The sequence below is a fragment of the Gilbertella persicaria genome (genome assembly GCF_025201335.1).
Source record: "Gilbertella persicaria strain CBS 190.32 chromosome Unknown B0P05scaffold_18, whole genome shotgun sequence".
Lineage (NCBI taxonomy): Eukaryota > Fungi > Mucoromycota > Mucoromycetes > Mucorales > Choanephoraceae > Gilbertella > Gilbertella persicaria.
In genome coordinates, this window is record NW_026251979.1 from 208,180 (window position 1) to 234,784 (window position 26,605).

At 36.9% G+C, this 26,605-nt stretch overlaps 12 protein-coding genes across 12 annotated transcripts; 7 read left to right on the forward strand and 5 right to left on the reverse strand.

Moving 5' to 3' along the window:
• Window positions 1–15: 15 nt before the first annotated feature.
• On the reverse strand, window positions 16–498 carry B0P05DRAFT_571325 (uncharacterized protein; the record flags this gene model as incomplete). The annotated part of the gene is made up of 1 exon (XM_051581367.1): window positions 16–498. One exon carries the CDS (start codon window positions 496–498, stop codon window positions 16–18), a length of 483 nt encoding a protein of 160 aa, XP_051435247.1.
• Window positions 499–653: 155 nt separating this feature from the next.
• Window positions 654–1,295, reverse strand: B0P05DRAFT_469626 (Myc-type, basic helix-loop-helix domain-containing protein; the record flags this gene model as incomplete). Its single annotated transcript, XM_051574504.1, has 3 exons — window positions 654–757; window positions 803–977; window positions 1,041–1,295. The coding sequence occupies 3 exons, from the start codon at window positions 1,293–1,295 to the stop codon at window positions 654–656; spliced, it is 534 nt and encodes a 177-aa protein (XP_051435248.1).
• A 62-nt stretch (window positions 1,296–1,357) lies between these two features.
• B0P05DRAFT_596521 (uncharacterized protein) lies at window positions 1,358–3,854 on the reverse strand. The gene is made up of 7 exons (XM_051583127.1): window positions 3,822–3,854; window positions 3,711–3,776; window positions 3,554–3,662; window positions 3,446–3,504; window positions 2,835–3,383; window positions 2,496–2,785; window positions 1,358–2,325 (listed from the first exon to the last, which is right to left on the reverse strand). Exons 1-7 carry the CDS (start codon window positions 3,837–3,839, stop codon window positions 1,434–1,436), a joined length of 1,983 nt encoding a protein of 660 aa, XP_051435249.1. The 5' UTR covers window positions 3,840–3,854; the 3' UTR covers window positions 1,358–1,433.
• On the forward strand, window positions 3,842–5,309 carry B0P05DRAFT_79837 (uncharacterized protein). The gene is made up of 5 exons (XM_051583865.1): window positions 3,842–4,060; window positions 4,190–4,357; window positions 4,407–5,005; window positions 5,073–5,181; window positions 5,232–5,309. Exons 2-4 carry the CDS (start codon window positions 4,210–4,212, stop codon window positions 5,088–5,090), a joined length of 765 nt encoding a protein of 254 aa, XP_051435250.1. The 5' UTR covers window positions 3,842–4,060; window positions 4,190–4,209; the 3' UTR covers window positions 5,091–5,181; window positions 5,232–5,309.
• A 168-nt stretch (window positions 5,310–5,477) lies between these two features.
• Window positions 5,478–6,220, forward strand: B0P05DRAFT_469429 (uncharacterized protein; the record flags this gene model as incomplete). The annotated part of the gene is made up of 4 exons (XM_051574495.1): window positions 5,478–5,658; window positions 5,715–5,852; window positions 5,901–6,086; window positions 6,144–6,220. 4 exons carry the CDS (start codon window positions 5,478–5,480, stop codon window positions 6,218–6,220), a joined length of 582 nt encoding a protein of 193 aa, XP_051435251.1.
• Window positions 6,221–7,089: 869 nt separating this feature from the next.
• Window positions 7,090–7,446, forward strand: B0P05DRAFT_469181 (uncharacterized protein; the record flags this gene model as incomplete). The annotated part of the gene is made up of 1 exon (XM_051574477.1): window positions 7,090–7,446. One exon carries the CDS (start codon window positions 7,090–7,092, stop codon window positions 7,444–7,446), a length of 357 nt encoding a protein of 118 aa, XP_051435252.1.
• Window positions 7,447–7,747: 301 nt separating this feature from the next.
• Window positions 7,748–10,190, reverse strand: B0P05DRAFT_603729 (major facilitator superfamily domain-containing protein). The gene is made up of 7 exons (XM_051583300.1): window positions 9,949–10,190; window positions 9,867–9,899; window positions 9,802–9,813; window positions 9,720–9,750; window positions 9,428–9,673; window positions 8,627–9,378; window positions 7,748–8,570 (listed from the first exon to the last, which is right to left on the reverse strand). The coding sequence occupies exons 1-7, from the start codon at window positions 10,105–10,107 to the stop codon at window positions 8,169–8,171; spliced, it is 1,635 nt and encodes a 544-aa protein (XP_051435253.1). The 5' UTR covers window positions 10,108–10,190; the 3' UTR covers window positions 7,748–8,168.
• An 896-nt stretch (window positions 10,191–11,086) lies between these two features.
• B0P05DRAFT_80028 (ras guanine nucleotide exchange factor domain-containing protein) lies at window positions 11,087–15,001 on the forward strand. Its single transcript, XM_051583866.1, has 7 exons — window positions 11,087–11,275; window positions 11,342–11,786; window positions 11,834–11,950; window positions 11,992–13,567; window positions 13,628–13,793; window positions 13,844–14,348; window positions 14,403–15,001. The coding sequence occupies exons 2-7, from the start codon at window positions 11,439–11,441 to the stop codon at window positions 14,916–14,918; spliced, it is 3,228 nt and encodes a 1,075-aa protein (XP_051435254.1). The 5' UTR covers window positions 11,087–11,275; window positions 11,342–11,438; the 3' UTR covers window positions 14,919–15,001.
• A 302-nt stretch (window positions 15,002–15,303) lies between these two features.
• B0P05DRAFT_540395 (HECT-like ubiquitin-conjugating enzyme-binding-domain-containing protein) lies at window positions 15,304–16,796 on the forward strand (the record flags this gene model as incomplete). The annotated part of the gene is made up of 3 exons (XM_051578057.1): window positions 15,304–15,901; window positions 16,094–16,363; window positions 16,409–16,796. Coding segments are annotated over 3 exons (1,180 nt in total), but the record flags the coding sequence as incomplete, so codon positions are not given.
• A 20-nt stretch (window positions 16,797–16,816) lies between these two features.
• B0P05DRAFT_540398 (uncharacterized protein) lies at window positions 16,817–17,756 on the forward strand. Its single transcript, XM_051578058.1, has one exon. It carries the CDS (start codon window positions 16,841–16,843, stop codon window positions 17,675–17,677), a length of 837 nt encoding a protein of 278 aa, XP_051435256.1. The 5' UTR covers window positions 16,817–16,840; the 3' UTR covers window positions 17,678–17,756.
• A 62-nt stretch (window positions 17,757–17,818) lies between these two features.
• B0P05DRAFT_579120 (uncharacterized protein) lies at window positions 17,819–19,425 on the forward strand (the record flags this gene model as incomplete). The annotated part of the gene is made up of 5 exons (XM_051581904.1): window positions 17,819–17,951; window positions 18,260–18,415; window positions 18,546–18,642; window positions 18,690–18,999; window positions 19,087–19,425. The coding sequence occupies 5 exons, from the start codon at window positions 17,819–17,821 to the stop codon at window positions 19,423–19,425; spliced, it is 1,035 nt and encodes a 344-aa protein (XP_051435257.1).
• Window positions 19,426–19,596: 171 nt separating this feature from the next.
• B0P05DRAFT_540400 (uncharacterized protein) lies at window positions 19,597–21,599 on the reverse strand. Its single transcript, XM_051578059.1, has 2 exons — window positions 21,333–21,599; window positions 19,597–21,283 (listed from the first exon to the last, which is right to left on the reverse strand). The coding sequence occupies exons 1-2, from the start codon at window positions 21,541–21,543 to the stop codon at window positions 19,614–19,616; spliced, it is 1,881 nt and encodes a 626-aa protein (XP_051435258.1). The 5' UTR covers window positions 21,544–21,599; the 3' UTR covers window positions 19,597–19,613.
• Window positions 21,600–26,605: the final 5,006 nt, after the last annotated feature.

Genomic DNA, 26,605 nt, shown 5'->3' on the forward strand with positions numbered 1-26,605 from the left:
TTTATTTTTTATTCTCTAAAAGAGTACAGAGAGCACTAGAAAAGCAACAATACGATAGTAAAAGCATGGCGTAAAAGCAGTAGCAGCTGAAATATGCAATCGACCATATTTACCAATTGTATCATCTGGATAAGGTGCAGATTGTGTGGGCTTTAAGCTCATAGAAGAATTTGTTCCTGTCACATTGTGTGTAAACAAATCAGAGAAATGAGTGAAAAGAGAAGGTGAAAAAGAAGTAATAGTAGCAAATGAGATGGTACTGTTAGGCATTATTGTTGCAGTGGTTGTGTTGATCATTGAGGTTGAATTTAAAGTTTGATTGACAAGAGTTGTAGTATTAATATTAGTAGTATTAGTAGTAGTAGTAGTAATAATTGAAGATATGCTATTTGTAATAGTAAGAGTAGGTGTTGGCGTCAAACTTTGACTTGATAATGGTTGAGTTTGAGCTTGAATACCAAAAATGAGCGATAAAAAGAACAAATAATACAAGAACATCTTTTGAGTTCAGAATAAAAAAGAAAAAAAAGAAAAAAAAAGGAAGGTTAATAGACAAAAGGCAACATAGAGAAAAGGGGGCTTACAGAAAAAAGGGGCAGGAGAAAAAGGAGAGAAAGAAAGAAAGAAAATGAGAAGGGAGGGGGGGGGAAGAGTTATAAAGTGCCACTTTTTAACCTTGTCAATTCTCTTTGCAACTCTTCTTTTTCATGCAAATTCCGAGCTTCTTTTTCACGTAATCGATCAATGTATTGTACAGCTATTTTTAATCCTGTTACACTAAATTCAATAAAACACAGCTTACCCTTAGCTAAAATTTCCCATTTACTCGACTTGACACTCTTGTCCATAGGCAACAAATCTCTCAAGTCATCAAACAAGTCTTTCATTTCTCTTCTTCGCTTTCTTTCAGCCAATTTATGACTGATACGCAATTCAGGAGACCGTGAATATGAGCCATGCGTACTGTGACGTCTTTCCTGCGGTTATGATAATAAATTTAAAATCAGAATCAAATAAATGTCAAATTTGTTTAACAATACAATTGATGTCGGCCGATTAGCTATTGAATGACGACGAGTTAGCAACGATTCTTCCAGAACTGGCTGTGTAAGAAAAGCAATACTGGGTAACGATTCCCTTCGGCCTCTTCCTGTCAAGTCAGGTCGATGGTCAAGTGGAGAAGGTCGAAAAGGAACAGGCGAAGGGGATCTATCACTAAAATAAGGCTGGGGAAGTTGAATAGGTAGCTCATTACTACAAACAGTAGGAGCAGCGTGTTGGTGTCCAATTAACATTATCTCACTTGAAAAGAAAAAGAAAAACGAAAGAAAGAGAAAAAAAAAAAAACTTAGGCATTAGTCTTAAAAGGGCAAACACGTGTTGTGCTTCCCACCCATTTTTGTTATTTTTATTCTCATATGCGCACGTGCATTCTAATTTTTATATTTACGTTGTGCAGCTTGGTCAATCAGGCTAGGAAAAAGTAATTTTCCCCAAACAGCAGCATGCCCAAACCAACTCGGTGTGTATATTTCTCTTGAGCGAAAATCACTGGCTTCAATGATTTGTTTGGCTACTGTATTAGCAGACAGTTTGTTTTTGTTCGATCCTGCTATATTCCCTTCGCCTAAAGATTTGTCTACTGCAGAGTGTCTCAAATCTGTGTGTACTGTACCGGGACATATCAAGCCAACATGAACATTATATGGGCTTACTTCAACTCGTAAAGAATCAAAAAAGCCATGTAATGCATGTTTGGACCCAGCATAAAGTGATCGCGTTGGAGCTCCTACCTTGCCTGCCATGGAAGATACAAGCAATAAGTTGGGAGACTTTGAAGGAATTAACAATGGCATGAATAAAGATGCTGTCCATACAGCACCATAATAGTTCAAAGTAGTAATTGTGTTTAAGGCGTTGTTCATTTGTTCAGTGTGAGTTGGTTCGGTAGCAACCCATTCTCCTTCTTGGTTACGGTTGATATGGATACCGCATGTCTCAAGAAAAGGTCGGACTGAAATGGTTCCAGCACAATAAATGACTGTATCCACACAACCATGAAACACATCTTTTGTCAACTGGGCTAGTTGGGCTAAATCATTCTGTGCTGTGGCGTCACCTGCTAAAATAACTACTTGTGATGATCCTGCAGCTTTACATTGCTGTTTGATTTGCTCCAAGAGTTCTTTTCGGCGAGCAAAAAGAACAAGTCTAGCTCCACGAGCAGCATAATTGAGTGCACAGTCTTTGCCAATGCCAGAAGAAGCACCTATAATAACAACGCGCTCTTCTTTAAGACTGATCTTGTGTTTACGATCTTGTTTTCTGAAGAAACAATAATGACCTAGAGCCAAGATAGCAAACAATGTGACAAACTCTTTTTGTAACATTGTTGTTTATTTTACAAATGAGAGAGAAAAAATAGAGAAAAGAAAAATCCATAGGATTGTTGTTCTTATTGTACGAGACTGCCTTTTGGTTGTCTCAAGTTATACCGTTGTGATATACGCAAAGGAAGAGCCTTGTTGGATACTTCTTGCAGTATTTCTTTTGTTTCTGCTTTGGATTCTTGATTATTTTCTTTCTTGATCCTTGTCGTAGTCACCTTTTTGTTTGGCTTTATAACAACCTTTTCTGCGTATTCTTCATCTTCAATATCTGAGTCCTTCATGACTTCAAAATTGGCCTTCTTTCTTCTCTTCTTGGTAGTCTTCTTGACAATCGTATTCTCTGACATTCGCAACTTTTGTCGGTCCGGTGCAAAAGCAGACGTTCTTCCACCAACCTATCATAGCTATAAGCATATCATGCCATGTGCATATTTAATAACTCACCGTCTCAAACTTGAGCAGCAAGCCATTAGGCAATCTGCCCTTAAGCTCGTTCTTCTTGCCTTTATTCCATCGATGCTTCATGAGCCAATCTTCAGGAAACTTACTTTCATCTGCTTCTGCGGCTACTGCAGTATCACAGATGTATTTCATTTTCTCATACATGTCTTGTACCTCCTTCTCTGTCAATGTATTTGTGTACTGCGCAGGATGAATCATGGCTTGAAACAAGATTTCATCTGCAACCCAATTTCCAACGCCAGCAGCAAACGATTGGTCTAACAAGAGCGCTTTGACAGGAACAGCACGGCGAGTGACTAGCGTCTTGAACGTTCCGAAATCAGGCATGTTCAGTACAGGATCAAAGCCTAATTTACTAATAGGAGGCACAACTAAAGGATCCCCAGGAATAAGACGGAGACGAGCCCAACGAAGAGGATCTTTAAATCCAAATTCGACCTTGTTTCCGGTCTCTGAATGAGTGAATGTAATAAGAAGCTTGTGGAATTTAGGAGGCCAATCCATGCCTTTTGCTAGTTCTTCATGTTTAAACTAAAGTACAAGATTGCGCAGTGAGTAAATCTATCCATACATATATACAGACAAAAATTTACTCGCAAACCGCCTGTTAGACTAAGATGTCCTACAATATGGGGCCCATCTCCATCAAGCACTATATCAAAGCATTAGATACATACGTCATGTCTATCAGCTCCTTTTACATAGTATAAAGTATTTTCCCCATCGTTTTGTGCCAACTACTGTCTTATTCATGATTTTTTCTGCAAAACCATCAGGACTAATGTCTTTGAAAATGTTGGTATCTTGAATCTATAGTGTAACATCAATATCGTGTCGTTTTGTACAACTGTTTCTTACGACTTCAACATGAGTTATTTTATGGTTTAAGCATTGTCTATGAAGACGCAAGCGAGCACGTTCAACCTGATCATTAGTCTAATGCATTCTTCATTACAAAAAAGAGCTTACTTCAGCAATTTCTGGCATTGATTTTCTATAATTGAAAAGAAAAAAAAAGGAATACAGAATCGACGATGCATTTATGTCTGACAGAAGAGATCTCCGATCCTTTTTAATACACTTTTCGATTGGCTGCGTCATTGTTTCTTGCTGCGAAAACAAAAAAGTTTTTTCTTGAACAATAGTTCGAGTTATTTAGAGCAATAATTCTGTATTAAAATTAAAAGATGCATGCCATGTTCTGATATGTAAGACATATTTGTTAAATAACACACAAGTGGTTGCTCTTCAAAATGATGATTGACTTCGTGACTTGTTACTCTTGATTACACAGTCTTCCATTGACTTTTTTTTTTCTTGCTTTTTCTTTTTTCAAGATCAAGCTTTAACAAGTACGATGAGTGCTGAAGAAGTAACTGACAACCTCAAGGACTTGTCACTGAACAAACAAACCACTGAAAAGCCAAAACAAGAACTAAAAGCAGCCTATGACAAAGCAGCCTTAAAAGAACGTTGGAAAATATTGGGCACGGACGCAGAACAAAGTAACAAAGACACTTGGACATGACATGAATATTCATGCATATTCTATAGGTATTTTATCCATGATTCGTAAGGCCTGTATGAGTACATTTGCTCGAGATGATTTCTTTAAAATTTTGCAAAGCATCAAACAAAGTTTTGTGCAACGTGATTATGAAGGTATCTTTACGGATACGCTCAACTTAGAAGTCTATACAGCAGCGTATGTACCGGGAAGAGCACTTTGTTATTACGAAATCTTTTGCAGACCTCAACTTTTGAAGTTTTTGATGAAACGCAGTAATCTTTATTGTGTCGGTTCAGGATCCGGCTCTGAATTATCGGCTATTTCGGCGGCAATGACTCGAGTACCTGCTGAACGCCAGCAAGTGCAGTTGGTCATGCAAGACATTGGTGCTTATGATGCCGTATTGGACTCATTAGAAAAAACAATCCGAGAAAAGTGGTTGTTGACTGAAGAGCAGTTACAATGCACATACGAACAAAACGACGTATTAGATTCTACAGATGCAAAGATAGATAAGCGATTAGCAGAAGCAGACTTAATTACCTTTATGTTTGTCATGAATGAATTGTTTGTCAAAAAATCAGCAGCCATGGCATTAATACAAAAAATGGTTCAAACTATGAAGAAAGGGGCACACTTATTGGTAAGTAAAAAAAAAAAAAAAAAGGGTACACAAACCAACTCATATCATTAGGTTGTTGAATCTGCAGGTTCATTTTCGCATTTAAAAGTAGGCAATAAGACATATATGGTATATATGTTATTGGATGCTATTCAAGACTTGAAATTAGTGATAGGCGAAGATTCCCGATGGTATAGGTAGGCTATACTCAATGTGAAATATAGTAGATTAATAGCTTTAAATATAGGCACCCTGACCATTTAAAATATCCTATAGATGTACAGAATATGCGCTACTTTATCCGCTTATACAAAAAAAATAAATTATTTGTGCAACTATTTTAATTCTCACATTGTCATCTTTTTGTGTGTGTATTTTCAGTCGGAGTAATCTATGGAAAAAGGGTATCTTTGCAATATCTGCTTAGATAACAAGAGTTATATTTTTTTTTTTTTGAAAAAACTCTTTTTCTTCTTTTCTTTGTTGTATTCTTATGTCTTCTCCTAGTAACACAAAAGTCTTTCTTGCTTGGTATTTGTCTCAACTTGCTGCAAACCCTCTTCGTACAAAGGCTTGTACCTCTGGTATTTTGTCAGGTTTGCAAGAATTAACAGCACAGAAACTTTCTGGTGCTAAGGAACTTGATAAAAGAGTCATTCAAATGGCTGCATATGGTAAAGCGATTTCATACTAGACTCAATGTATTTATTGATCACTATCATCGTCTTAGGTTTGTTTGTCTCTGGACCCTTGAGTCACTTGATGTATGAAATTATGAATAAAGTATTTGCGGGTAAGCAAGGTCCTCAAGTGAAAATCGGTCAATTGCTCTTTTCCAACTTGATCATTTCACCCATCATGAATTCAGGTAAACATCAGATGCTGTAAATGAACCAGAGTGACCAATATCGTGTAGTCTATTTGACTGCCATGGCTATTATGGCTGGTGTTCGTTCTCCTGCTTTATTAAAAGCTAACATCAAGAAGGGTCTCTTACCTATGCAAAAGGTTTCTTGGGTTGTTTCTCCTTTGACAATGCTTTTTGCTCAAAAGTTCCTGCCTCCCACTACTTGGGTGCCTTTCTTTAACTTGGTTGCTTTTGGTAAAGTAGTAACGAGAACAATAGATACTTGTGCTGACCTATTCTTTTCATGCTTAGTTTTTGGTACATACATTAATACTATGGTTAAACGCAGACGTATTAAGGAAGCAGAGGAAGCAGAGAAGAAACAATAGATGAAGGATATATATATCAAAGCTGTTGAACAGTTTTAATCGTTGTGTATAATATAGAAAACTATTGTTTTACAAATAAAATCAGGTAAAGAGAAGAATTGATCCAAATCTGACAGATATACTTCGACCCAAAACTACCTAGAAAATATTTTGAACATTGTTTTTTTTTAGGTATTCCATGCTAATTATTCATTTTAGAATGTATATGTGAAAAGCTAGAAGGTCAAAAAGTGTTTTTCAATGCAGAAAATGTCCTTTTTGTTCTCTTTTTTTTGGCAGTCTCTGATTTGCAAATTTGTATGGTCAGCCCTCAAAAAAAAATGATGCCAATTAGTATTATATATTCTATAAGTGCACCTTTTTTTTCACCACACGATTGAACGTTTTCTTTTTTTACTGTGCTTTTTAACGCTTGCATAAACATGATATACATCTCAACTTTTGGCTAGGAAGGTGGAAGATAGACCTCCTCTGTTTAAGAAAAGGGACTTATATTCCTAGTCATCTCAATGAGCATGGCCCCCTTTTGATGATAACAAATTCTACAACTCGTTTGCCTAATTATTGCTTCGGTTTCGCTCTCAATAGTCGGCCCATTTTTTTTAAAACTCAAAAGTAATCTCGCATGACATCATGCATAAATGATATTTCTTTTTTCTTTCTTCCTTTCTTATCCTCGACAGCTTCCCTAGGTAAAGCTACAGACCAAACCAAAATATGTTACATTTGATACCACGTCAATTTGTTCAAAGAGCACGCCTTTTATCTCGACAACAGCCCCCTTTTTATCTACACGCTTTCATAGCAACCGTACTATGGCAACCACACCCGAGTCACAAAAGCCCTTTGTATCAAAGACAAAACATTTTATGAAGAAATATGGATATGTTGGCATTGGCGTCTATTGCATTCTGGGAGCCATTGACTTAACAGCAGTCATGGCTGTTATTAGTGTGAAAGGAGCTGAACGTGTTCGAGAAGTAGAAGATTATGTGATTGGTAAGGCAAAAGGATGGTTAGGCATACAACATACACCTCGTCTCCCAGGCAATGCGCATGAAAGACCTTCATTTACCTCACTATTTGTTATTGCATATGGTATACACAAGACTATCCTGTTGCCCTTTCGATTATCATTGACTGCTGCGATTACACCTACTGTTGCAAAACGATTAAAGCATTGGGGATGGCTTCGTAACAAACTTGCGAAAAATAATAAAAAATAAAAAGAGAGAGAGAGAGAGAGAGAGAGCTAGATTCTTTAACAATATATTAAAAACATTCAATACATTATAATCATACTACACATCTAATATACATTTGATCCCCATTATTATGCATTTTTCAAACATCAGGCCTATTATACGATCTTAAATCATAAGCTTTCAACATAAACTACTTTTCTTTTTTTGAATCAAATTAATAAACATAATAGTACCACTTGCAGGTTGGCAGCCCGCTGTAGGCGCGACTGTTTATCAAGCTGAACCATCATTTCTGCCTTCTAATTCCCTTTTTTTGAGTTTCCTATGTTTCAGCACACATCAAAGAACATATTGATGCAAAAACATAGCAAAAAATCATCATTTTGCTCTTTACAAATCATCGGTTTTCACTATTTTTCTATTTGCGATTGATAGAGGCATTTTAGACGTAACATGTCTTGGTATGAATTGCTTTTCTAAGTATATAAAACACACTCAAAATGTTAGCTTTAAAGTATGCTAGCTTTTTTTATTTCATTCTACAATAATCTTTCTTGTCTTAGCAAAAAGTGCACACAAAAAACTGCTAGACTAGAAGCTACAGAAACGCCAGTGCATTTACAATAAGAAAAAAGGATCAAAGACTTCAGAAAAAGGCGTATACTCTCAATCACAAGCCATTCTTTGATGAGCAACTGCTTATAGTATTGACGCTTGTTTTTATTATAAAAATACAAATGGGTTTACATAGAGGGGGACTTGATACCTCTTGTTTCAAATGGCAAAAGCACTACACATAAACTCACGATACCGAAACCAATGACACTGACATAGAGAGGCAATGATGTATTGATTGTAAGCAGGATACCGCTGACAATGGGGCTAGCAATACCTGCAATTCTGCCTAATCCAGAGGCAGTTCCAACTGCAGTTCCTCGTACATTGGTATCAAACACTTCCGGTGTGTAGCCATAGATGACTGCGTATAGTAATGTTGCTAGGAATGATACAGCAGAAGAGGATATGACCATAGTAAAACGAGAGCTAATGATGGAGAAGATAAACAACGAAAGAGAAGAACCAAAAGCTGATACTGCCATTGTTCCTTTTCTACCTAACCTTGTCTCAATCAACCAAGAAGCAATCTATATATTTATATACGCTTGATAAATCAAATATTAACATGTATCGTTTGTCTTACTACTGAGCCAGGCACACCAGCCAATGAATAAATCATGTAATCCCAGTACACTTGTTCTCTTGAAGGCATTGCTTCTCCTTCAAATCCTAATGTTTCAAGGAATTTTGGCAAAAACACATTGAACATTGTATAGGCAACTGAAGTAATTGTCCAAATAGCCCAGATCAAAAGTGTTGTTCTTCTCCATTGTGGACTCAATAATGACCTAAGTGCTTGTCCTTTTTCTTTTTCTTCTATCACAATCTCCTCTACCCCATGTTGTCCACTTGATAATAAGACCCGATTTACATCATCCTCATTATCATCCATATGATTCGTTTGTGACAAGTCATAGTCATCGTCATTCATTCCTTGGGGTGGCGAATTTGGATGTCTCCTTCGCATATCCGGTAATTCTTCTCGTTCAATTTGAACACTTCCACCATTGATTTTAGCAATGTCTTGTAATACAATAATTGTCTCGTTATGTCTGTCTTGGCTCATTAAAAATTTGGGTGTCTCTGGCAACTTGACCCATAAGCTGCGTAAAAGGAGCATGACAAACGTGACCACCGAGACAGAGAACAATAAGATTCGCCAGCCTTTGTTTTGTGTCTGTACATCGCATGGCTCTGCTGTTTCTGGGCAACTCCAATTAGGCAATATCATGTAGCCCAAGACAGAAGCAAACACAGCTCCAAATGAAAAGAATACAGACATAAATGTTAAGAGATAATGGTATTCTCTAGGCAAGAATTCGAGATATAACGCACCTACATGAATCATCTTTAGCGCATACCCATGTTTTTCTTTAAAAGTTACCATCTGTAGGCATATTGCCACCCACACCGAACCCAAGAAAAAAAAGTGTAAAACATAAGCTTGCGAAATTAAATGTAAAACTGGAAATCAATCCAAACAGTGTGGTGATAGCTAGTGTCATTGTATAAGGCAGCTTTCTTCCTCTTGAATCGGAATAGGAACCCCAAAAAAAGGCGCCAAATGTCATTCCTGCAAAAAGCGAGCTCGATAAAGTGCCAATCCATTTATCGGGTACACTGTAATGCTCTAAAAAAATAAAGTATTAGTATTTATCTCTGCTTTGCATAGTAACCTTGTACTCTTGGAAGAATAATGGCTATTGTCTAAACACATCTCGTTAATAAACGGCAAAGTGATAAGTAAAAAACACAGACCTGAAGCCACATCTAACAAATCAAGTTAGATTAGGTACACTTTTTTTTTTTTTTTGATAACTTACGTTGTCTGCTAACCATCCAAATCCGCATAATATCTATATGAAAAACAATCAATAATCTAAGAGAGGATTCGTTTAAGTGTACCAATAGTTTCTTTTGAAATAGTCCGTATCCCACTTTTGATAAAAGGCCGTCTAATATTTGTTCGGGTGTGTTACTTTGAACTTGTGCTCCATGGCCATCTGCAAACTCTTCGTCTGTTGTTAATCGAGCGAACTCTTGACTCGAGTTTGTTATGATCATAATGAAGCTATTTTGAAGTGAATTTGATAAAAATGAGAGAAAAAATTAAACAAGCCAAGACTAAAACAAAGCATTTATTTAGGCTGAAAACGTTTATTAGAGTCGTAATTGTTTCCTTTTGGTTAAAAGTCAGCATATTTTTGCATAGAGAACACTTGGGGTAAAGCTTTGGTTAGAACTCAGTGGAATAGAGGTTCACATTCTATCAAGATTTTATTATAAAAAAAAAACCCTGTTAAGCCAAGACAATGTTTACATCTACAAATCCCTCCCTCCTCAGTTTCTCTTGAAGGTACTTAACAAAAAGCTATAGGCAAATGTTAAATGACTTTAGCTGTCATTCACTTAGTATGTTTCCTACTTCTAATTACAACAAGTAAAGCAAAAGAAACACGAATTAGTTAAGCATAGTTAGGGGTGTCCATATTGTCTCAATGTTAAGCGTTCTTTTAAGTTATAAAATAGGATTATCTCAGCATGACACCATACCCAAGGAACATTAGTCTTTTAAGAAATACTTTTTCTTTTGTCAGCATAGCAAAAATAAGGTTCCCGATCCATGCATATCTGGTATATCCTTGTCTAGACAGTATATCAAATCGCTTGCTTGACAACCTTATTTAGTAACTCGTAACAGACAAGTAAATAGCCTATTAATGCATGGACGCAAAGACCACAATGTTAGTATGGTAAATATGGTAAATATAGCAATCAAGCACACTAAATGATAAATAAATGTAAAGATGTTACACTAAGAAGATAAAAAAAGTAATACAAATCTCTAAATGATAAAGTATTTTGTTAAAAGAAAAATAGAGTCTAATACCAAAAAAAAAAGGCTGTGCGTGTATGTCCTTTTTTTTATAGAGTGTAAAAGTATGGATGTGTGTGCGTGATGTGTGTAAATGTAGGTATGTATGTATATATGTGTATAAATTGAGTTTTTCTTTTCCCGTTTTTATAGTATTTTTCAAGAAAATGAACACAAATAATTTTTTTTCTTCGCTATTTTTATCCATTCCTTTTCTTTAACAAATGACTTCTTTACCACTGCCACCAAAGATAATATGTCGAGTTAGAGCCCTTTATCCTTATTATTCTGAAGAACACTCTTCTTTAAGCTTCAAGAAAGACGATGTGATAGACGTCCTTGCCAAGTTGGAATCAGGTTGGTGGGACGGATGGTAAAGATCGCTTTGTTATAAACACTCGAAACTGACTATTGTATCTCTAGGTGTAATGGAAAGCGAGGCTGGTTTCCTAGCAATTATGTCGAAGTCATATTAGATGAAGCAGCCGTCCTTTCTCGGCCACCACCACCACCAGACGCTATGCTTCCTCCTCATCCACCAATGTTACAAAACTATATTGATTCAAATCGAGTGGCATCTTCTATCCATAGCTCAAATAGTTCTGAAGTCAGCAGAAATAATGCCAATCTCCCTGATGGTTGGACAATTCAAATGGCAGAAGATGGCCAATCTTGGTTTTATTATAATGAAAATACAGGCAAAATCTTGAACCAACATCCAGGCTTCAACAACAACTTTGATTCTGAGAATATCATTGCAGATCACGATAGTAATTTAAGAAGCCAGCGAGACAGTTTTCTGTCTGACCAATCAAGAGAACCAGATTATAACACAGCTGCAGATAAGACAATTACCACGACTAAAGAGGTATAACAATAGGAAAAAAAAGTTTATCTTTCTCATGCTTATAATAGCTTATGGACAATTGGGTTGAAAGAAAGACGCCTCAAGGCAGAATTTACTACTGTAATTTGGTTACTCAAGAAACTACTTGGGACTATGAAGAGATCGACAAAGAAACTGGCCATTTGGTAAGTTCAAACTGTTGTAATAAATGCTTATTCTTTATTAGAAAAAATCACAAGAAGAACAGGAGGACGAAGAAGATGAAGAAGAAAGTGAAGAAGAATATCCTGCTCACCTTGCTGCTATGCATCGAGTTTCTATTCAAGAAGATGCAACACCTGTTGAAGAATTAACGTGGCACAAATTAGCTTCTGACATTGCTTTTTCTATTCATCAATTGGCAAATGCCGCTCAAAAAGGATTGCATGAAGAACTCCAGCCTAAAACTGCTCTTATTGTAGAGAGTGTGCGTCTCATGCTCTATGCTTCTCGCTCCATGGAAAAAGATGCTCAGTTATTACAGAACCCAATCTTCCGAGAACCTCGACGTGCTGTCATGTCTTCCCTTTCTAAGCTTGTCTTGTCTTCTAAAATGGGTTCTGAGATCTCTGAATTCTCTGCTTCTATTCCAACTATCTTTCAAAAAGTGCAACGGGATGCGAATGATGTGTTGGTAGCAGTAAGAAACTTTGTCACGCTTTGCCAACAACGCAATGTCACTGTCAGTTTTGTAAATCCAAGACTACTTGATGATATCACGCAACTTCCTTATGATCCTCCTTCCACAGCTACCAACAATCATTGTAAGACAAACACAAATGGCCCATCGATTGAACGTAACCACAGCTCTAAGAGCATCAATGCAGAGGAAAAGAAAGGCTTTTTGACTCATAGTACCGAACTCAACACATCGCTTGTTCAAAAGGCCAAGTATTTACTCAATCAAGATCTTGTACTCAATTTACAAGCCTATTCACATCAGATTTATGGATCAACAGAGGAGCTTTCTCTTATTGGTTCAGCCGTTTTGAAAAAGGCCCAGAAAGAGACATCAGTTGAATTTCATGAGGAGAGAACAAATGCTGTTTCTATGTTTCGTAGCCTGTCCAGTCAAATCAGTCAGTACATTGGTGTCTTAGATGAAATCAGTCTTGATAGTATTGATCTTCATGCACCTTCTATCTCAAATTACCGTATCAGCCGTCAAAGCTTATACACAGCGATAGGTCAATTGTTTGGTGCTATCCAAACACTGACAGATATACATGTAAGTCTCGGCAAAGCAGTTCAGACAATCAATCAGTCGATTGTCAGTGTAGAAGATGCCATTAGAAGTATCGAGCAGAGTGTGGTTGACATGGTGAACGAAAGAAAGCGTACGATGGGTGCTGTCCGAGATGATTTCATTACTGTATCACCTACAGCTTCCTCTATCATCCCTATAAGAAAACCCTCTGTCAATGACAATGGAACAAGTCATTTTGACCATCAGGGCCAACTTAGTCCACGTAGCCAAGATGGTTTCTCAGAACTTGATGGCAGTGAATTCGGCATGCGTCGTGGCACAATTGCTTCTTTTGTCAGCTCAAATAATTCCATTGTCAATTCTTTCAAAGGAACAGGTGATCTTGCTTCTCGTATGCGCCAACAAAGTATTCGTACAGACGATCGTTCTTTTGAATCTAATGATGTATTGGGCAATGATCACCACCCAGATGAAATTGAATTTGGCTCAGATAACACTGTTAAGGGTGGAACATTAGCAGCTCTTGTAGAACGCTTAACAATTCATGATACGCTTGGTAAGTGTCCATTGTCCCCCTCCCCTCCTTTTTTCCCCTTACTGACATAGCATTATTTAGATACAAACTTCATTGCTACCTTTTTGCTTACATATCGCTCTTTCTGTACCACTGAAGAGTTTGTGAGTCTATTGGAAGCTCGTTATAATCTTCTTCCACCTGACCGATTAACACCAAACGAATTGGAAATATGGACTGAACGTAAGCAAAAACTGATTCGTTTGAGGTAAAAGAAAGAAAAAAAATATGAGAATATGTGTTTAACTCTTTGTCTAGAGTTTTCAATGTCATGAAGAACTGGTTGGAAAACTACTATATTGATGAAGACGAGCCCTTGTTGGGCCGACTTGAACATTTTACTAACACTAATATTCGCGATACATCTTCTTTTGCTGCCAATCAACTATTAAATCTTATCAAGAAGCGTATTGAATTGAGCTCAAGAGGAGAAATGAAGAAGATTATACCCAATGCTATTTCTGGTCCTGATCCCATCTATCCCAAGAATATGGCTAATATTCAACTTTTGGAAACAGATCCACTCGAAATGGCTAGACAGTTGAGTATTTTGGATTTCAAACTTTATAGTAGTATTCGACCTATTGAATTACTCGGTAAAGCTTGGTCTCGCGAAGGTGCTGATGGCTCTGTTGCTATCAATATCAAGCAATCAATTCAATACTGTAATCAGATGACTGCTTGGGTTACAGACAGTATCTTATCTTATGAGGAGGCCAAAAAGCGTGCCATTGTTATTAAATACTGGGTTCAGGTTGCTGATGTAAGTCTTATGAAAACATATCTTTGATTTTTAAATTTTTTTTTTTATCTTTAGCATTGTCGTAGCATGAACAATTTCAATACTTGTATGGCTATTCTATCTGCTTTTGATAACAGTGCAGTAGGCAGATTAAAGAAGACATGGATGGCAAGCAGTAGAAGCACTACTCAAACCTTGGCTCAAATCCGCAAATTGATGGGTGCCAATCGCAATTTTGCTGATTACAGAGAAATTGTTCATTCAGTCAACCCTCCTTGTATTCCATTCTTGGGTATTTACTTGCAAGACTTGACCTTTATTGAAGATGGCAACCCAGACTTTTTGCCTAAATGTAACAACCTAATCAACTTTGCAAAGAGACAAAAGGCAGCTGAAGTCATTCGTGAACTTAAGCAATTCCAAAACTTTGCCTATAATTTCCATACAATTCCAGAAATGCAAGATTTCATCAAGGCCTACTTGGATATAACACACGACGTTGAACAGCTCTACGAACGTAGTTTACAACTTGAGCCCAGAACAACTGAAGTACAAGCAGCTGTAAACAATATCATGACCAACATTGTTTAACCGTTCGACATACTACTAATTCTTTCTTCATAGAATCCCCACACTATCATGTACGCTGTTTTATGCTTCCAAAAAAGAGAGAATGCATTTGTCCTTTCCTTCACCCTATCACATTCTTTTACTTTCTTTCTAGACTCGTTTGTAATTCTTTCCTTCTTTCGATACCTCAAAAAAAAACGTAAACATACACACATCTATATATTGAACCATACACAAAAAGAAAACTGCTGAAGAATAATTTCATACATGAATAATAAAAAAAAATTGTTATGTGAATATCAAATCATGCAGATGTACAATGTAACATCTTCCCGTGACGTCATTTAACTTAAGGCACACCCATCGATAAATGAAAATTTTTTCTTAAAAACGCGTTCTTTTTCTCAATGATTCCTTTTTATGCTGAAGAATTGAGCAATATCAATGTTTTGCGCGCTACTATTTTGGTAGACGCATCATGTGATGTTGCTCAAACACTTCAAATAAAAGATAATGTCTTGACTTTAAAAGATACAATAGTAGCAGACCTTTCTTTGGTCAATACATTTATATCTACACAAAACCTTGTGATAGCTCAACCCAACGATGCCTTTACTGATAGCAATGGTCTTGTTCCCTGGGAAATCAAACTCTCGCTACTCAAATCTCCCTCACTTTTACGCTCACAACAAAATGAAGTCAAAGAGTGGTGGTCATCAAAAGATGTGACTCCCAAGCAGCTACATTGTCAACATTGTGCTGCTTCTCTTATAGACAATGCTATCACATATCAAGCTAAGGATCTACCATCAGAGCATTGGTATGAACTAGTTGAGTGTTGGATTTGTCATGAAACAAAGCCAGAAGAACATAAATCTCGCATGAGACCTATTTTAGCAAGGTCCAATGTGATTCTAGTAGGCACCACATACTTTCTTTTGCATCCTAATAATATCGCAACAAATGCTATAGAAGTCAACAAGGCTGTAGCAGATAGACAAGATGTAAGTACTTTTCCAAATAATATTCATATACGGATTTTAAGAAGGTCGACGATGAAGTAGATACCATCGCTGACCGATACAAAAATCCAAGATTAAATCATGGCATTCAACAGTTTGTTGAGAGCAAGTCTATATCTCTTTTTATTTATTAAAACTACTACCATGCCAAACATACTCATATCTACTATTTAGTGGGACAAAGGCACACTGACAAAATGGATTGCTATCAACTGTTCAAAGTGTCATCATGCGATTGGTGAAGGGCAGTATTGTCAAGAAAATCAACTATTACAACTGCTGGCAGTCAAACTTTTTAAATATTCTGTAACTCCTATACCAACACCTGTGGAACAACCTGTATTTACAGACTTTTTCATCTCTGATCTAGTCAATGCAGCAAAGATTCATGCTACTCATAAATTTTTGATTCAAGGTAGACAGAATGAGCAAATCTATTCACTCGTAAGTCTTGTTTTAACCAAATTCCATCGTATCTAACTTCTTTAGATATGGTTGTTTAATTGGGATACAAACATTATCTTTAATCACGATAAAGAAACACTCCAAAGACAAAGAGTGATCAAAGTAATGTATTTGAGCTGTAAAGAACCTACTGAACAAGCTCGTAAATACATTCAACTGTGGTCTAAAGATAAGTCAACAGATCATTTGATTTATCCTGATGATGTTTGTCATCAACTTGTAAATACACTACACCAATCTACACTTATTTTACCGCCATTTATGCAAACAATCAACCACCCAGCCATGATATTTTATCAAGGATTCTCTATTGGCTTTTTACGACGCTCTGATTGAGGTAAGATTCTATTTAGACATAATAAACCTATTGGTGTCTCACTTAAGCTGTTTTAAACCTTGTAAACGAAGCGTCATATTTATTTCTTTTTTTTTTTTTTTTTTTATTATTATTTATTTATGGAAACATTACCGTTTGAAGTTGCAATCAAAGTAGTGAGCTTTTTGTCTATTAAAGACCTAAAGAAAATTGCTGTTATCAACCGGTATTGGAATATTCTCGCCAATGTTAGACTGTATAAACATTTGATCATAAAGACAGAAAAACAATTGAATCTGTTTATTCAATGGGCTTCGCAAAGAACACAGTCTTATGTTCAATGCTTGGATCTTACACATGTCCATGGATACGTCACAGATCGCACATTGGATACTTTGATGTATGCAACCAATATTCGGCAACTCAACTTGGCTAAATGCACTCGATTGTCACCAGAGTCTATCTTGCCATTGATAAAAAACAATGTTTCTTGGTTACATACACTCATTTTAACAGACTGTACACTATCAAACGAAGTGATTCAGTGGATTGGTGAAGCAAGTCGCCAGCAATTGAAATGTTTAAACTTGAGCAATACAATGATCAAGCCTTGTTTGGCTTTTGATACTTCAAATCATTTAGATAACATGTTTCACAGCACAAATGTATGGGTTGCCCAATTACGTTATTTGGATCTTTCTTATTGTGCTTGGGTCAATGAAAAGACTGTCGAGAATATCGCTCATGGCTTGCCTTACTTGGAACATATTATACTGCAATGGTGCAATCAGATAAAAGTAAATTCGGTGCACAATTTGGTACAGCAACTCACTTTTCTGAATACGATTGATATTCGCCATATCGATACAGTCAGTACAGAAGAACAAGCTTCTCATGTCATGGAATACGCTGCTTCTCTGAAAAAGATTTTGTTTACTTACAAGACTAATTCAACCGAGATTGTATCATTAAAATAAAAGTGTTCCACTACTAAGAATTTAATTTGGGTGATTTTTGAGCGGGCCATCAATCATCCTGACATACAGTGGAATAATGGCCCTTTTTTTTTTTCTTTTGATAGAAAATATTTTTCTTCTTTTTATTTTTTCTTTGCAACTATGTCTGAACACGAACATGGTTCTGGTATGGGCCATAGCCATAACCTAGACCCTTCCTTGTTTGAAAACAGTGCAGCTACAGACGAACCTATTGGTCTTATTATGACACTTCATATTGCGTTTATGGTTACAGGTGAGTCTCTTTCTTCTTTGCATATAGAGAGTTATTAATATACAAATAGCATTTGGCATGCTTTATCCATTGGGAATGGTGCTAGGGTTAGCAAGAAATAAATGGCATGTGCCTGTTCAGATATTAGCTACAGCCCTCTTTATCGTTGGCTTATTTCTAGCACACGCGCATAATGGAAGAAACTATGTAAGCAATACTACAAATTAAAAAGAAGAATGTTGTTATTCACCAACCACAGGAACCTCACATTGCTCATCGTTGGTTTGCTGATATTGTGATTTGGCTTGTTGTATCACAATTTTTGTTAGGCGTCTATCTCAAACTTCATATAGAAAAAGGTCTTCTGGGTAGAATTAGACCTTTATTAACAAAGATACACAAGATTCTCGGAGCACTCATACCTGTCATTGGTTATGTGCAGATCGTTTTAGGTGTCATCGCCTCTCTTGGTTTCTGTTATGGAGGTAAGATTGAGCCATCATTGATGTTTACTGATGTACAGAACAGAATCAAGCGGACAATGTTTGGCCCATTTCATTATGGGTTCTTCATTTGTAGCCTATGGTATTTTGCTTTTACTATCACTTCGTGTAGGTGGACCCTGGTTGCTTCGGAACGGAAAGAGTCAAGAATGGTATGATAGCTGGGTTATTATGCTATGGGGTATTGTGAATACATTTACAGAACATAGGTAAAACGCTTTAATGCAAAACATGTTTGTGTAACAGTTTCTTCTAGATGGGGACAGCCATGGAATCATGGCGATTATCAACATACATCCATGGGCATTATCTGGTGGGCTGCTGGTATTGTTGGCATTGTTTTGAGTAGAAATGGGAAAAGATCTGTGGTTCCTTCTGTTTTGATCATTTTGACAGCAGTTGCATTCCAGGGCCATGCACAACATGTACCCAATAGTGGCGCCATTCATTCTTATTTTGGTTACATGCTCATGGCTGGTGGCCTAAGTAGAATCATTGAGATTTGCTTTGTTTGGAAACAAGGTGAATTTGACAAAATTTCTCCCTGGCAATACCTTCCTCCTCTTGTAAGTTATTTTTTGATAAAAACATCTTGACTCAACTCCTTCTCATTTTTTTTTTTTTTTTTTTTTTTTTTTTTTTTTTTTGCGTAGACGTTAATGCTAGCTGGTTTGTTATTTATGGGTGCTACTGAACAACAACTTGCTCTTCTTACTATCAAGGGCATTGATATTAGCTCGTATTGCAATGTTTTACTATCATTCGGCTTTATTGTTTTTGTCTTTGCCTTCAGTCTGATCTATCTCTGGGAAACACTGACGAATTATCCTAATTCACCTTTACAAAATAGGGGCTATACTGAAGTTGAAAACCGAGAAAGTGTCTTGGATGCATCTTCTGCCTTTTTGGATGACGACGAAGATGATAGAGAGCATGATGCCGTCGAATTGAAAGACACAAGTAGGGCAGTGCCTAGAACTGCTTTCTTGTAATATCTATGTAACAATACTCCATTGCAAACTCAGACTTATATGCTTATTATGTGTAATGAGTCATAAAGACTGTCTACAGTCTTTTTGGTATAACAAATTTATTAAAATAATACATAATTTGGGTATAAAGTAAATAACATAAAATAAAGGCATATACACTGTCATAAATAAATAAATAAATAGATAAATTAGTTTTCTGAGTAGCTTGGAGGTGGTCCCCATTCTGGCAAGAGCATTAATGAGTTTTCTGTGATGCTAGCACTGCTACTACTGCTACTACTTGCACTATTGCACTTGCTGTTGCTATTGTTGTTTTTGTTGAAAAGGCTTTTGTATAACTTGATCTTATCTTTCATCTTTTTGTGTTCGCAAGGACAAGGCATACAAGATCCCCAACCTGTTGCTAAAGTAATGGGTTCACGTTGTTCCCAAAAAGTGCTTTTAGGGGAATAAGAACTGTTGTAGAAATTATCATCACCAGGCTCATATGTGGGAGGAGGAGGCAGAATAGTTTGGCATTCATCGTCTACGGCTACTAAGCGACAGTCAAGCATACGGGAAGAAGCGTTCATCGTCAATTCAAACAGTTTACCATTACATTCAATAGTCACCACCAGCTCCATCCAGTGAAGAATTTTTAGGGATTCATGATTGATACTTGGGTTCAGAATATTAGAACAATCAGGAACAGGCATAACGAAACGGCCACCAAAGTATTCACCCAATCGAACCGGCTGATTGAGTTCCTTGAGATTGATCATTTCGTTTTTTGGTGAAGCAGTAAAAGAACCGCCTACTTCATTTTCGCAAACATTCTTTCTTTGATCGCTGTCTAATGTGCACAGACTTGCTCTCTTCAAGAACTTTTTGCTGCAATTGGGTTGTGGTGATTCGAAATAGTATCGACCAGAGTCATCTTCAGTACAATAGTATACATATTTTTCACCCTTTTTCTTGCTGCAGGTTGCGCCCTTCTTGTTGTTGCATAACATGGAAACTTTCTGTTCAAGTAGAGGATAGCCATAGGCCCATTTTAAAATCATTTTGGAGTCTTCTGTAATTCTTTTCGTTTTGGGCACATCTATTGACCAAGAGTGACCAGCAGGAACTTTCATAGCAAATTTTCGGCTTTCTGTGATCCTAAGGCAGACAGACTTGACAACAGCATCAGCCAAGGTGGGTTCAATCATGAGTTCAATGCCAACACTTGTTCCGATAGCAACAGCAGTACGATCAACACTCATTTTGTATCGAACACCCTGAACGTCGTTTAATGCATCTAATGGCTGATCTAAATTGCCTGAGGTTTTTCCAGTAAATGAAGATGCCAATTGGTCATATTGTTCATCAAAGGTACACTGATAACAATCTAAACTACGACGATTCCAGGGAACTTGAATGGTTTGTGAGGTACCGTTAGAATCAGTGGTCGAAGCAGAATCAGTAATTGAAGCGGAATCAACGGTGGAAGGTTGTTCAATATCGTTTAGATTTGGCAAGTTGTAAGATTCTATAGCGTGTACAATTCGAACAGTGGTTGAAGCAATGTATTTCTTTTTGAAACTGGTACGACGAGCCCATTCGATCCATTGAATAGGATTCAGGGCATCTTGTGAAGAGTTAGATTGTTGATCAATAGAAGAAGAACGACGAATTGCGGCACTAAGCTGATAGAATATTTCCATTCGATTTCGTATAAATATAGTGGCTGGCAATGATGCAGGTATAGGAAACTCAAAAGGAAATCGCTGAACACCAGCAGGCATGATTCCCTTAGAATTAGGAGGCAATAAAGATAGTTCAATGACTTGCAGTTTTGTTTCAATTGTAGATCCTAATGCTTCTCCTCGCATGATTTCTATAAATAAAGATAAGTATCAATCACATCATGCTAATGATATACGTACCTGCCCAAGGGTGATATCGTTGAATGCCTTCAAATAGCAATTCAATGGGACCTTGAATATGAGTGTCCTTGAGGAAATTGACAATGACTTCACCTCGGATCATCACTGAACCAAGAGATTCTTCAACATAGATGCGAGGTTCATCCAAGACAACACGCAATACTTCATTCTTGTTTACTTGATTGGTTTTCATAGAGCGAGTGAGTTGCATTTGAAACAAATAAATAAATTTTAAATAAATAAATTTTGAATAAATAAAGGTAACTTGAAATTAAAGATGAAAAAGAAAAAAATAGAGAAGAAGAGGCGTATTTATATAAAAGGGCTTGATCTGCATCAGAATCAGGTGCCGCAGCATGTGTATGTTTATACCAAGCCTTGTAGTCCGCTTCGAGATGATGGTGACGGGGATCTTGATGATAAATACAAAGTGACGGGTAAAAGCATGGATGCTAAAAATTTATTGTTTCCATGGAAACCATTAAAAAGACAGTAAGAGAAAAAGAGAGAGACTATATTGTGTTACTGATCGCCACGACTATTGGCTGATAGATGCAGTAATGCTCAGAACCATAATCATGATGGGGGTGACTCAGTCTGGATCAGTTACACGGAGAGACAGAAAAAGTAGACATGACTCTAAATTACACTCAAAACACATTTTATGTGACAATCCGTTTAAAGATGACTCATGTATTTAGATTATAGGCTTTTCTTTATTTTTAATCGCTGCTCTCTCGTTGTTGCTTTACATACTTTTCCTCAAGTTGCAGCGCAGAGTACGTTCATCCCATGGAACTTGTCTTCAGCTGTAACAAGCTAGATTAATCTTTCTAAAAGTATTCAACGTCATTTTGAGTCTGTTATTTTGATTCTAGATAATAAATGTACACACACTCTATGTTAGTTTGTTTTCAATACTGCTGCGGTCACGCGTTTGGATTTGATAGGCCTATTTTGCTTTATTTGATATGATAATCGAAAATATTTCACAGAGAAAGTTCATAATACTCTTTGCTCTTCTGTTGTATAATTTCAGATAACTCCCCCCGAAAAAAGGTGCATGTATTCTGTTCCCGATTGTCGGTCTCTTTCTGCCGTTCTTGTTTTCGCTCAGTGAGACAAAAATAATCCTAATAAGGAAGTATGCTACAATTTAGTTTAGCAGAAAATGTATTTTTTTATTTAGTCTTGTGCTCCCTTTCTATATATGGATTGCCCTTTTTTCCCTTCTAAAACATAGATTGTTTGTAATCAGCGAATCAATGACTACTTTTCATATTAGTAATACTCATCACACGAATCCAAGAATTTTTTGTGTATCAAGCATAAACTTTATGATGTCATATTACAGACGTCAATCACAAAAAGAGTAATTCTAAGATGTATGATTTTTTGATTTTGTGCAATATCCAGGTAAGTTTATTAAATTACAACACTTGTTTCTTTTTGCGTACATTGAAATGCATTGTCGATATGCATTTCTCAGGATACCAAAGAATCTCGCTTCTACCTTTTTAATCAATATGTGATACATATATTAACAACATACATACTTTGTTACTAATAACTCGATTTGCCGCACTTAATATGTTTTTGATTCTTAATTCATCCTTATTTTGAGCGTCAGGTCATTTTTGGATAAAATTGATAAACATAATAGTACCACTTGCAGATTGGCAGCCCGCTGCAGGCGCGACTGTTTATCAAGCTGAACCATCATTTCTGCCTTCTAATTCCCTTTTTTTGAGTTTGCTATGTTTCAGCACACATCAAAGAACATATTGATGCAAAAACATAGCAAAAAATCATCATTTTGCTCTTTACAAATCATCGGTTTTCACTATTTTTCTATTTGCGATTGATAGAGGCATTTTAGACGTAACATGTCTTGGTATGAATTGCTTTTCTAAGTATATAAAACACACTCAAAGTGTTAGATTTACAAAAGCACTATAAGAAGTGTATGCTACAGCTCAAAAACAGAAAACATGTTTTTGAAAGATATCTCATTATTTTAATAGCAAACATGCTTGCTTATTTACACCATTCAATGCGCCGTATTTGCATCACCAACTTTTCTGATACAATTTTTTGATAGCTCTTCGTTTGTAGACACTTTTAGTCCATGACATGAGAGTATTGATTTAAACTCAGGCATTCTTTAGAAGCAGTACACAAGGTTGAGGCTATTGCAACAGAATAGAATGGGTTTAGGCAATCCTTCTGGTAATTCTCCAGGAGATAAAGCTTACACCCAGCATTAATCTAAAAAATAACACAAAAACAACTATAGATAGCCACACTTAATTGTCGTGGTCTCATCAAAACAAATGACTCAACAAAACGTTCCTTATTCTTTCGATTTATACGCTCTACTCAATGTGATATATTCTGCTTTCAAGAGACCCACACCAATTCCTTAAAATTCAGATTTATACTCGATACTATGCTTCAAGTTAAGCCTAGTATATGGACTGAACATTGCGGCATTGTATCATTTAATTTAAATTATGCTATACAACAACATGAAGAGATCACTGCTTCAGACAATGGATTCATCCTTGCTTCTGTCTCTAGCTCTCAAAATCTTTATTCACCAATTATGTACATCCTCAATATTTATGCTCCTGCTGAGAGGACTGGTAGACTCCACTTCTTTAGAAGTTTAGCTGCTAGCCAAGCTCTTATGACTCAACTACGTTCTTCCATCATCCCAATCATTGTCGTTGGTGATTTAAACTATGACATTCACAAACAATCAAACATAGATAAAGATTGGGACAATCTACTATATGCACTATACCATGACTGTTTTGAACATGAACTGCTACCTACCTTTGTTGGCACCACCGGTAATCGTAGCCATATTGATTACATTTTTTGTTCATCATCACATGCATCCAATATCAAATCCATGTCACAATCCTTTGTTAAGTACAGTTGGACAGATCATGCTCTACTGACGACCCATTATCAGCTTTCTTCAGCCGCAATGGGAAAGGGATCCTGGAAGGGTAATCCATTTCTGAGGAAATTGGCTACCTTTCGAGAGGGTCTTGCAGATCATATAACAAAGTATGCTAAGCAGGAAAACCCACTGGGTCAACAGTCTAGCAACTCAGCTTAGGACATTTGGGATCAGTTAAAGGCACAAGTCAAAATCTACACCCGAGGATTTCAGTTAGATCAACTTAATTGGAAAACTAAAACCATTAAGCGTTTGCAATCTAAACGAAACATAATCCTTCAAGAGTATAAAAATACAGCTATATTGTCGTCTTTGTTATTTTCAGTAGAATCCTTACTTGGTATACTACAAGATGAGATGGTTGCAATTGATCAGTTGAAAGCAGGCAAAGTCTGGCGTGAAAAAGGAGAAAAATCGGCTGGCTATCTAAAACGATTAGCTACTACTCGTTCTTCTCAGAGATCGATTCTTGCACTTCGCGACCCACAAACATAGACACTAGCCTCTACAACTGCAGAAATAACCGCTTTCATGGTTGACTTCTAAAAGACTTTGTACAAACCTGACCGCATGGTCACTTCTGAGTTCAGTTCATCATCGCATTACTCCTGAACAAGCATCCACACTGCTCAATCCGTTCACTTGGGATGAAATATTGGAAACAAGCAAACACTCTCCTCGAAAAAATAGTCCTGGCAGTGATGGTTTGCTTTATGAAATTCTTGGAATTTTACTTCGTATCCCTTGCCTAAAGCCACTTATTTTTCAGATATACAATGATGCTTTGTCACAGTCTCTTTTTCCTAACTCTTGGCTAACATCATTGATGGTATTGCTTCCGAAAAGGGTGATTTGACGTCTGCAAACAGTTATAGACCAATTCCGTTGGTCAATACGGACAACAAAATTTTCATTAAAACACTTAACCGGCGCATCATGTCGATAGCATCTCCTATGATCAATTGCCACTAACTAGGATTTATGCCTGGCAGGTTCATTGCTGAACATGATGACTCAAATGATGATGAAAAAGGTTGCCTTCAACTACAATGAAGATGATCAAGATTTAGGATTACTACTAGACCAAAAAAAGGCATACGATCGGGTTAATCTAGAATATCTATCCCTCGTACTACGGCACCTTGGTTTTCCTGAAACATTAGTCGATTGCCTATACTTTCTCTTCCAGCAAAACAAGATTCGTATCAACATGAATGGTTAGCTATCATCTACTCTAATACCCAAGCGCCGTGATTTGAAGCAAGGTGATCCAATTTCTTGTATTCTTTACAATTTCGCTCTTGAGTCTCTGCTGCAAACCATTCTCACAGACAATCAGTTTACTGGGTACCGTTTTAAATCCAATCTTCCTCACAACGAACAGCCTTTTTCTCCTCTTTTATCAGATCTTTGAAAGCAGCCGCTGACTCTTATGCTAGCCGCAACTTGTCCGTACTAGGACGTGCTACTGTAGCCAATACGTTCATCCTCTCAAAATGCTGGTATTTGCTAGGAGTAACACCTGTTACAAAAGCTATTCTACAACCCATCAAAGCTGTAATCACCTCCTTTGTTACTCATGGTATTTTTCCTCATTTAAGTTGGAAACTGATGACCGCCCCTAGGAGATTTGGTGGTTTAGGTGTCTTAGAACTTGAAATCCAACAAAGCTCACTATACTTCCGTTGGATTCACTCACTCCTACACTCAACAGCAGAACGTAACTTAGTTCATGATTTCGTTAACCATTGCTGCCAACTGCTTCAAACGAACAATCTTTTAATCTGCTTACTTTTCCCTCGAATTTGTCCACATGCGTTTAGATTCATGGCTACCAACACTGCCACAATGATTTGTCGTACTATGGATCTTATTCCACGCAATAGTTACACATACATGCCTAGCTCAATTGATTGTCTTTTGCTACCTTTCTCTGTAGTCATCCGCCCTTCCACATCTTATGCTTTGTCTCCGAAACTACGGTATCTACCTGTTTCTGCTTTATATGCCTACAATCCTCAAAGACATTTCCTCCGCCCTATTGTAGAGGCTAACCTTCCTCGAGATCTTTTCTTTGTTAACCGAAAGTCACTTAGAGCTGTAAATGATGGTAGATGTCAACTAGAGCCTTTTTTTCAACAGTGTATAGTCTCCTCTTCTCTTGACCTTTACAATCCTGCCTACGTACCAGCTATTCAGCGCTCTACTTGCCTTTATCCCTTTATCCATGCCTTGCGCTTACCAATCACAAACCCTAAATTTAATAATTTTCAATATGCTCGACACTCCTTTAAAACCACGC